This window comes from Charadrius vociferus, unplaced genomic scaffold, assembly GCF_000708025.1.
Source record: "Charadrius vociferus isolate BGI_N301 unplaced genomic scaffold, ASM70802v2 scaffold32, whole genome shotgun sequence".
Taxonomy (NCBI): Eukaryota; Metazoa; Chordata; class Aves; order Charadriiformes; family Charadriidae; genus Charadrius; species Charadrius vociferus.
In genome coordinates, this window is record NW_009647856.1 from 7108364 (window position 1) to 7119251 (window position 10888).

Genomic DNA, 10888 nt, shown 5'->3' on the forward strand with positions numbered 1-10888 from the left:
TAACCAGGGTGATGAAATAACAGCACATCTTCATTCAGAACACAGAGTTCAGATTCAGTCACTGAACTTTGGAAAGGATGCAGCCAAGCTGGACTGGGTCCAGAACAAAGCAAGGAGCACTGAGAGTTTAGATATACAGGAAAGCTGGAAGAATGGAGAACGTTATGTTTTAAAACAGGGAAGAACAGGTGGTAGACAGGGACAGCCCTGTATGTATTTTTATATATAATGTGTTGACCACTACATGCACTAAAGGCAAGACAAGTTAAAATTGGCTTTCACATTACAGAAGCTCTAATCCAAGTATTCCTTGATAAAGAAAGTAGTGCAATACAAAGAAATCACTTTGGAAGTTCAGACTATCAGTGAGGGCTGAAGAGCAGAGCGGCCCACCTGCTGGAATAATCTCTATCTACCAGATCCCACTTTGAAGCAGAATGATGCAGTTTATAGATCCTGAAGGCAATCTGCACTCTATGCACATGCTCACCAACACATTTTACAGCAAGGTCATTCCTTCCTAGCAGTCAGGCTCTTTACCTTAGTTCTATACTCATGGTCTAAAGCAAGCAGTCCTCAAGTCCCTCTTCCTCTCTGATTCTTGCCCTGCTGATAGGAACAATTACTCTCATTTTTCTAAGGCATACTGCTTCCAAGTCACACTAATATCAATTTAAAGTGGATGAAGCATAGCATAGCCCTCTCCACGGCCTGTAAGGAATGGCTTCCACCTGCCCAAAGACAACTGTATCCATAGAAAGTATCAAACAGTCCAAAATTCTTCTTTTTTGTGTGTACAGTTTGTATTTGGCAAAGTACTGGGACATGGTAAAAGACCTTGTAGTACAGTAAAGCCTGCAGAGTATCAGTATCAAGGCGGAAAACCACCTTAATTTTATGAAAGGAATCTTTCTCAGTACTTTCCCTTGACCGTACCTGAAGTGCAGCTCAGCATCACAAGACTCAGCACACTCAAATTGTGAGAAAAAGGGTGGTGGTGGGCTAACAGACACACTATCTGTCCTTTTCCAGTAACTCCTAAAACCACACTGGAATTCCAGGATCTCTTCAGAGAGGCTGGAGCAAAGAGACAGTAACGCAGTGCCCTTAGAAAATCAGGTCTGTTGCATTTGAATTATCTCTACTGATCAAAAAACTATAAAGGTCATAGCAACTAATTTTTAGGCTCCAAGAGACATCATAACTACAGAATAACCAGGTCAACCCCGAGTTAAATGGCTAAATACGATAATGAGCCATCTCAGACTACTCAGAAGATACTTGCTCTTCTTCTGTATGTAACCAGTGTTCAGAGTGTCACCTGTACTGTACAATGTTGTTTGGTAGTGATAAAGCACCTTCAGTGACTGGACGTCAAGTCTTGTTAGAGCCACAGAGGAAGCTTGTTAACAAACAGAATAAGCAAGACCTCTTTCCAGAATCATGGCCATCTGCCGATTTAAGCCACTTGATTAGTGACCAAAGAAATGGTCACTTGACCAAATTCTGGAGGTCACCACTGCCCCAAAAAGAGTGGTGATGAACTGCAGCATTACCCAAGGGTCTGTCTGAACCAAAGGCAAAAATAAAATTAAAAAAACCAAACAACCCACAGCAGGATCCATTGAGAGTAACAAGAACTCGCTATCCCTCAAACCTATCACTCAGTAAGACATGTTCAGATACAGAAGGTGTAGTACTGAAGTCATATCAAAAGACCCAAGGCACTGACACAGCTTGTTGCTAGTGCAGTTCCAAATAGCACAGCTCACTTTAGGTACAAACAGCACCTTCTGGTACAATTTTCATAGGCAATACTATTGTCCTAGCATGTTATTCACACTTAGAAACTAAAGCAGTTACTCATGGCTGAGAATAGTTACACAGTACAATTACCAGAGTGAAGCACTAAAAAAGAAGGATTGGCTTTAAGAAATCTGTCTGTCCTATTCAGTCAACAGAACAGGACAAATTGCTTCAAAAAAGCTAAGACCTAGTTTTATCTCCAAATTAAGTGTCTTTAAGTTGCTGCAACCGCATTTCACTACAAGTTAATTCTTATGTCACATATCAGAGAATGTCATTCAAGAATGGGTTTTGGAACTTGGCTTTAAGGACTGAAATTGTCAAAGATTAACTAAAAGCACCCTTGTGTAGGTAAGAAGCTGAGAAATCTGGCAAAATTAAACTGAACCAGCAACAGCTGACTAGCAAGAGTCACACACACACACAATTTTAAGACCTTTTTGGCACACAGCCATTCATGTCCATCTCCTAGTCATTCTTAAACTGACAACCAGTTCCACAGCAAGTAATGCCAGCGTAGACACACAGTATGCAAGAACAGCCGACAGTCAGCCACATCAGCTCTAAGCAGTCAGCGTAGGCTAAAGACAGTCCAAGTGTTTGTCTGTTATCACATCCCTAGGTTTGTTTGAATTCCACAGATGCAATACAAAGGTTATGTTTAGTGACTAATGTAGTTTGACACCAAGAAGCTTAAGAGCCATTTTTTTGTAATCGAGTAGGAAGGAGCCTGCAGCAGTACAGGCCTGTCATAAAACACACTGCTACGCTTTTTTTTTCCCCTTTGCAAGGCCATTAAAAAAAAATTCAAAGTCAACCCTGACCTTCCGTGTTGTGTCTCTAAGTGAACAGACCCAGAAAAGCGATAAGTGAAGCGGCAGATAAGTCTGTAATGGCTTCTGTTTCAGAGTTAAGAAAGTCTGGTGTGCCTGAAAAATCTGTCCCTTACTTGTTTACACAAAGTTATACATCCCCTCCCTCTCATTAGACCATCAAAACTTCTGCATCTTCTGAACCTTTATAGCAAAACTACCAAAGCAAGAAGATCAGGTCTCTAGGAGAATATTTTAACAACTAGCTTTTCCTCTTACAAATCCCCTGATGCTTAGTGGTCTGTAATAAAAATAAAAATCACACCTTTAATACACAATTACACAAGCATATAGAAAAAGAAATATTTGAAGAATACTGCTCTTTATCCTGAGGATTTCTAAAGCCTGTTTCAGTGCTGAAAAGAGAAAAGGTATCTGTCAATGGAACAATACTGTTTTCTTACATATGATCACAAAAAGGAGAGATCTGAGACTTGAATCCTATTCACTCAATTACAATTGCCCGAATTTCCTTCATATTGAGCTCACCATAGACCCCCTCTCAAACTCAGGAACTGAAATATGCCTTTATTAAAAAGAGTTTCCATTCTACAACCTGTTATTCCACACACGCTAGCTATCACCTTTATAAGACATGCCACCTACTATACTGTTGGAAGAACAGTCATGGAAGGGGATCTGTGGCACCAGAATTAAACTTGTCGGTACACGCTTTGGTTTCTTCATGCACAAACTCAAACAAAACAAACTAAAGGCTTTGGGAACTTCTTTTGCTGATGCGCAGGTCTGATGGGAATTGCCTAAACCTGCTGCCAGCTTTTACTCCATCTATAAATTACTGCATTACAGACTAGGAAGGGATTTCAATTCTAGCTGATGCATCATCGTATGGGTTATCACATGGTAAGACCTAGTTAGACTAAGGGGATCTATGTCATCTTCTGACACAGCAGACTCAGGATGAGACTGCACAAACATACTGATTGATACACAGCCTCGTTATTCAATACTGATTTTTTCAAATAGCCAGTCCCATGCCTGCTACTGCAGCTAAGAATAAAACCCATGGAAACATAATTGGCTACTAGTTTGATAACCAGAAAAACTGGAGTCAGAGTAATGCATAAAATTATCTTATAATTCTGTGTAAAATTGAGTTGTAATTCTTTAACAAATTGTAACTCCCACTGTATTTTTCTAAGATCCAATCAGTTTTCGTATTGTAAACAACATTCTCTAAATACCTGAGTCCAAATGGTGTACTTGGCTACACTCTCAACATCCCCCACCTTGACCCTTCACAACTTTGCTCTTGATCAGATCAGAAACAGTTAAGGGACTAAATTTAGTAATACTTGTTTTGTGTTTTAACTAGCAACACAAGCTGCCTTAAGGATACAGCGAAATACTAACCGAGTTGTATTTTCATTAGAAACAACAAAGAAGGAATATCTTTGGAATCACCTCAGTTGCCAAAAAGCTCAAAGTAGCACAAAACACTAGGCATTTCTGAGGTATATAGATAAATACAGGTATCAACTTGTGAACTTATTTTCCTCACTTATTCTTTCACAGCAACAAACTACTTCACTAAAAGGAAACTAGCAGGGAGAGCAGAGGGAAAGATAGAAAGCCTAATTCCATGTTTAAGGCAAGACAGAGATTTAGATTCCCATTTAGGGAAAGCATGTTTACCGGAGTACTCTGCTCAGTTACAAATGTATGCTTTTCAAATAGTTGTGATGATAAAAAAAAATGTGCAAGAAACTATACCTGCTTTCTAGGCTTAGCCTGTCACAGTACAAACAGTACTGTTGAGTTCATTGCCTGAATCATCCTGCTAATTGGAAAAATGCAGAAGTGCATCCTACTCCCTCAATTACTCATATACTATTTAAATAGCCACACACTCATATTCACTAATGTGAAGACAGCTTTGTTTATGGTGACGTATTTGTTACTCACCTAATTATATGAAGGTGGAATAAGCAGAGACCTTCATTCAGTAGTGTCAACAAGGAGCTTAAGCAAGAAACAGCATATAGAACCAACACTATCCTTAAGTTCCATTACGAGCTACTTAAGAAAGCGAGGGTAGAGATGCACATCAAACTGTGCACCACATGCAGGTGGCTGCACCGAGCTGCCCAGCGTAAAGTGTGCTCCTTACTTCTGTTCCCAGTTCTCTGGGAGGAACAGCCAGGCAGAAGCACTCTCGAACCTCTCAGAGACAATCAGACCAGAATAACAAGCTCTTGTGCCAAATCAGAATAGTTGTTTCTGACCTTGCAGTTTGTTAACAACCAAGACCACAAGCAATCATTTGGGACTAGAGATGGCAAAAAAAAAAAAATAATTAACTCTTAATTAAAAAAAAAAATCCTGCGATGTAAACAAAGCTACTAATATAATGTGTATCACTAAGCATAAGGCTCATTAAACACTTACCAAGGCAAGATTTCTGCACCTAGCTTGGCTGCCACGATTCTCCACACTGCCACCGCTCTCCATGCTCCCAGGTGCATGCTTTGGAGAGATTTCAGATGCCATTTCAGGGGAATCTGACAGGCAATTTCTAGGCATCACACCTTCTTGACTAATCAATCCCGATGCAGCGTAGAATGCCATCAGCGTATTATGTAGGGCTGCTAGCTTTATTCATTTCTGAAAATGGAGAACAACATGTTATATTTAAATCTGCTTTTTAAAATACTTGAAAAAGGAGTGGAAAATAAATATCCCACACAGGTTAATAAAATGCATATCTTTATGCTCTAGAACACGTCTACCATCTATGGGCACCTTTAAAAAAAAAAAAAATAAAAATCAGCCTTATTCCAAAAAGTGACTTTAAAAATAGAGCATAGCAAGGTTCTGTACCCCATCTCATGTGCTTCCAAACCAGATGTCTACAGTTACAAGCATGGACCCTGCATATACATACCTGTCCTATGGATTTAGTTTGTATTTTCCACTATGACATATCATTAACAGTAATAAAATCCCATCAGCTAAGATACCAACTGACTGAGTTCAAATATCTTCATCTTTTATTAGCTTTTAGACAAGAATTCTATTTATCAGACCACATGAGGGAAACAAAATCCAGTTCATTTCCTGACACTGCTGCAGTTAACTGGTATGTTACTGAAGCGGCTCTATGCCAACTACTTCTGGTGAAAGATCCATGAACAGAACTTAGTGCCATTTTTGCACCATCACATTACATAGCAAAATTGAGTTTTAAAGCTTACAGAGCTTTTATTGCACTCAGCCGTGAAGAAACAGTGCTTGTACATTTGGAAAAGGCTTACTGGAATTGACATATATCCAGCACTTACTGGAGCAAAAGCCCCACTTTTTAAAAACGTCCTAGCACTCCGTTCTGTAATAACTCTCTGAATTGTCATCATCTCCCAAAACACTCTGGCAGAAGCTCTTCCTTCATTCTCAAAGTATCACAAAGACAAAAATAATCCCTGTGCACTATCAGCACAAACAGGAGAATGAAGGAAGAGCTTCTGCCAAAGTATCACAAAGACAAAAGTCATCCCTGTGCACTATCAGCACAAACAGGGTGGGTAAAAAGTAGAACCTAGCTCATTTCTCTCTCCAATATGTTGAAACATCCTTTGCAACAAGAAATTGCCTTGTTCTCTTACAGTCCATCTTTTCACCCATGCTGCCTGTGACCAGGGAACAGCAGTGATGCATTCCTCAAAACAGTTGGTTCTGAAGTACCACATTATATGCAACCAGCTGGGAACTGGATACCATTACCCTGACACTGTACAAATTAAATGAGATGGTCCTGCTTCCCAAGTGCTTCTCCCTTTATTATGGTTCTAGAGGCGACACGAGAAGCAAAGTCAAGTCTGCATTTCCAATTCAATTGGATTACTTCACCTTCCTCCCTACCCTGTCAGCTGAGGGCTGAGAAACCAGAGCCTCCTGGTAAGCTGATTAGTGTTTCATAGCAGTGAGATAACATCTGCCAATACTGAGCAACAATTCCATCCCGCTGATCGTTTCCTCCCAGGAGAGGGCTATGACATTACCAGAGGTGCGTACGAACGAACGCTCCCTCATCTATGCCGTAGACATGAACATGTGTCCTGTGGGAAGGCTCCCACACAATGTAGCTAGGCTGCAGTCCAGCAAGTCTTGGAAGCACAATCCACATAAACAGAGCACTGGATTGCCACAATAAAAGCATTTGATAGCCTTTCTTATGAACATTAGGTCTAAAGATTAAGATTTAGCCTTGCTTTTACATAAAAAGAACATTCTTCCTTCCTTCTATTAATAACATTAGCTATAAATAGATACAATGCATCCTCAGGACAATGATCTTTAAGTGATGCCACAGAGGTAGAAACATGCTCTTGGTCCTGGTTTTCAGAATCATCTGGTTGCAACATACCCAGGCTCAAACCAAAAAGTTGTGCTGCAGAAAGCCTAACTAGGAAAGAGCAGCCCAAATCTAGAACGTGTTCTGCAACAGCAGCTCCATCTACAACAAACCCTGTGGCACTGAATAGCCACACACAAGCATGCATATACACAAGACAACACATCTCGTTTTCAGAAGGCAACATTATCAGTGAAAATCTTGACTTCTCTGAAATGCTACACACAAACACACACAAAAATATATATAGTTTTTAGAAGGCATGACTATCAGAGAAAATCTTGATACCTCTGGAATTCACAGAAACTCTCACTGACTTCATATTTCATCCCATGACTTTCAGGGTGATGTTCAGATGGAAAAGAGTATTTTTTCCAAGGAGGGATCAGCAAGAGGTGAGTAATTCTACTGACATCCAACATAAGTATTATTTCTCATCAGCACTTCTAAGCTGCATCATCAATTTTTATCCAGCTGTCCCCAGTATAAACTGGACACGCCATGTTTATTCAGTCCCTCAGTGATGTACTATAGACAACTACTAGATTTCTAGAATTATACTCAAAACCATTTGTGAACCAGTTTTATAGACTACATTGTGACAGGTCACAGCTCCAGATTACAATAGATATCATAGATAAGACCCACATTTAAAGACTAACCAAATGAATATATTAATCAAAGTTACCAAGAAACCAATCAATGGGCCAAAACTGTGAGGGAGAAGAAAATATTTAAGAGTACTGTTCTGCTTTCTCCAACAGCAAAACCTTAGCATGACCAGGTCTAAGCTTCACAGTGGGCTATCCACATCCAGGACAGCAGGAACACCCAGATTCAGTATTAATAAACATTAAAGCCACAAGTTCTAAATAACAATAAATAACTCTGCTTCCAGCAAGCTCCTGTTACTCTTTTTGGAGCTCAAGCTCAGACATTTCACAAAGCTCCTGAACAATGAATAAAGGCAGTGACTGCAACTGGTTAAGAGAGACACCCACACAAGATCAAGTAGCAAGCATATGGCACGGATTCTGCTTTTGTGTCGTAAGCCGTGGCTTCTTTGGAGGTTTTACTCATTTCAGAAAAGTTTGGGAGCTGGTGTGATAGCCTGTGAGCCTGCAGAAAGGGCATGGGAGGGAAGGTCTTCTCCCCTTCCATCTTTCACATCATCTCTAACACTTCAAGGGTAAACGTTAAGAAGATCACAACCCGTTCATATACATTATTTCTTCTGGTTTTTATGCTCTAAGGGAGAAAGTCCTACATGTTTGCACAGTGCCTAGTGCAGTTACAGCTGATGTGAGGTTGCCCAGCACTGCTGGAATACATACAACATGCTTTACAGGCAAATTCCCCTTCTAACCATAGCTAACACAGAAGTCCCTTCACCCTTTCTATGTCCTCTCTATCAGCTGAAAGACTTTGTGGATTTAAGATAGAAATAGACAAGAATCTAATGAATTTCATGACAACCCCATTGCCTGCTTCAGTAGGATTGCTTAGGTAACAAGCAAGGGTTCAAAAATAAGGTAACCATCCTCAGAGAGAGCAAGAACAGCAGGACGACAGGCGGTTGTTCCTCCTGACCTTCAGAGGTGCATTAAAAATGAAAGTTGCTCACAACAGGATTTGTTGCTTGGTTTATTCAATGCATTGCAGTGGTTTGGGGTTTTTTGTTGGTTTTTTTTTGTTTGTTTTTTGCTTGGTTTAAGAGATGTGTGCCTGTACCATAAGGGATTAATTTAAAAAAAAAAAAAAAGTCAGACCATGACGCATAAGTGCAGAACTGTGACAGGAACAGTACTATTTGGAGAGAAGATTCCAAGTATTAAACCAAAAAGGCGTCTTAGGGCAGCTGTGATTATATCAGCTGAAGTGATCACTCCTTGGTTACACTAGAGCTACCCTTCATGAGATATTTAAAACAATACAATTCCCATATCATGCATGTTTGTCAGAGGGTAGTAGGAGGAAATTGAAATATTCTGAAGTTAACATTGAATTTTACTTCCAAAGATTTAGTTTTGCTTTGACAGAGGCATATAATTCAGACAGATTGTATTAAGTTGCCATCAAAGATAAGGTGCTGTCTGTCCTCTTAAAAAGGATATTTTTATAGTTGGGCTGACTAAGATTGCTAACATTGAACTTCAGTGGAGAAGTATTTACAAGGGACTGTTTTTTAGTAGCAAGAGATTGAAAAAAACTGTTTATTAATAATCCTGTTTGAAGACTAGCTTAATAGGCAAAAAGATCAATCCCAGAAAACTTGAAGACATTTAGAGGCTAAAAGTCAATCACTACATAAGCCAGGAGCCAAAAGCCAGCAAACAGACACCATCATCCCATTTACTGCATGATATATTTAAGGTAAGTAGAGTCAACAATTTTTAGAAAGTTATACATTTTTAAAAGGGCACAATATCAGTCTCTCCCTCCCTTCACTATACATACAATTTCTAGAATACTCTGCATAAAACATTTTTAAGCTACATTTCTGAGCCTAGACTGTACTCTGAGCATCACACACACTTTGCCTGTTCTTAAACAGCAATTTCTCAGTGATACAACCGAAAGAGAAGAACTGGCCAGTGAACTTCAAGGTTTGTCTAATCTGTGAGCTGTATACAGACATACCAACGCACACACTCAGCTCTGCATACACCATCAGTGCTCTTGTACTCCATGGTGGTGCTTGAGTTTGGAGACTTAAGCAGCTGGAAAAATCATCTGAAAGTACTCTGAGGTCATTTGAAGTGTTATTGTGGGATAGGTTTTATAAAAATGATGGTACAGGGGCAGACTAGAGACCCGTATCTCTATTAGCCTCTGACAGCAGCAGCTGCTGAGGAAAGAGAGTGTAAAACAAGGCAAGCAGAGAGCAGGAATTCATTCAGATTCTTGCACATTGTGGTCAGGAGACCACAGGGCTTCCCAAAACAGGCCAGGTATTTGTGTCTAATAACCTGATGAATTTTCTCTTGTATTAAGTGCTCCTGCAACATACCTTTGAACCTGCTGTACAACATCACAGCTAAACAAAACCAACTAGCCCATGACATGTCTTCACTGAGCCACTGCTGTTACAGACTCCTCAACACTAACTGATCCAGTATGGTGGACACACTTCCTCCTCATGAACAGAGCTACCAGCTACTCTGAATTCTTCTTATCTCCTTCAGCATACGAAATACAGAGTAAATCCTCGAGTTTCAGAGGTAACCCATGTCCTACTCCTGTGATACGGAGTAAGATTTAAGCTTTCTGGTAGAAGAGACCAAGTGATAGTACTGCCTACAAAGGACAAACCTCATGGGCAAGCTGACTAACCCTTGGAGCACACAGGATGGCTGAAGAGGTATTGCTTTGAGCACATAAAACCCCCAGAATCAGACAGTAAATTTGTAAGCTGTTCTTACAGAAAGAGTCAAAACAAAACCAAAATAACAATCAACAATGGTTGATGTTTAGGAACCAAGGCAAAGCAGAATTGGCCAACGCAGTTAGATTCTGAATTTTCTTCTCCATATCGTAAGTGTAGATGCTTATAATGTGCTAATGCATTTTATTATGATATACATTCCTTATCTGCTCATGAAAAAGCCTGTCTGTCTGAAACAGTCATGGCTATTTAACATCCAGTAACCAGGAAATGTTCCTGCCCTTGTTTAGAGAGGGACTGTCACCATAGTACAGCCAGTCAAATAGAAATGCTGACCATTAAAAAAAAAAAACAAACAAGAAAAAATACACCCCACCCCCCTAGTCTATGACAGTATGGTCCTCTAAACAAGGACCAGGCCAACAGCATTTTTATAGACATTTCCTTGGATAT

At 39.9% G+C, this 10888-nt stretch overlaps 1 protein-coding gene across 1 annotated transcript in view; it reads right to left on the bottom strand.

The window, feature by feature from the left end:
* Positions 1–5267, bottom strand: part of PROSER2 (proline and serine rich 2) — a 13099-nt gene extending 7832 nt beyond the window's left edge. Inside the window, exon 1 of the mRNA XM_009882948.1 lies at positions 5088–5267. Within this exon, the coding sequence (XP_009881250.1) occupies positions 5088–5267 (180 nt within the window). The remainder of the gene's footprint in view (positions 1–5087) is intronic.
* Positions 5268–10888: the final 5621 nt, after the last annotated feature.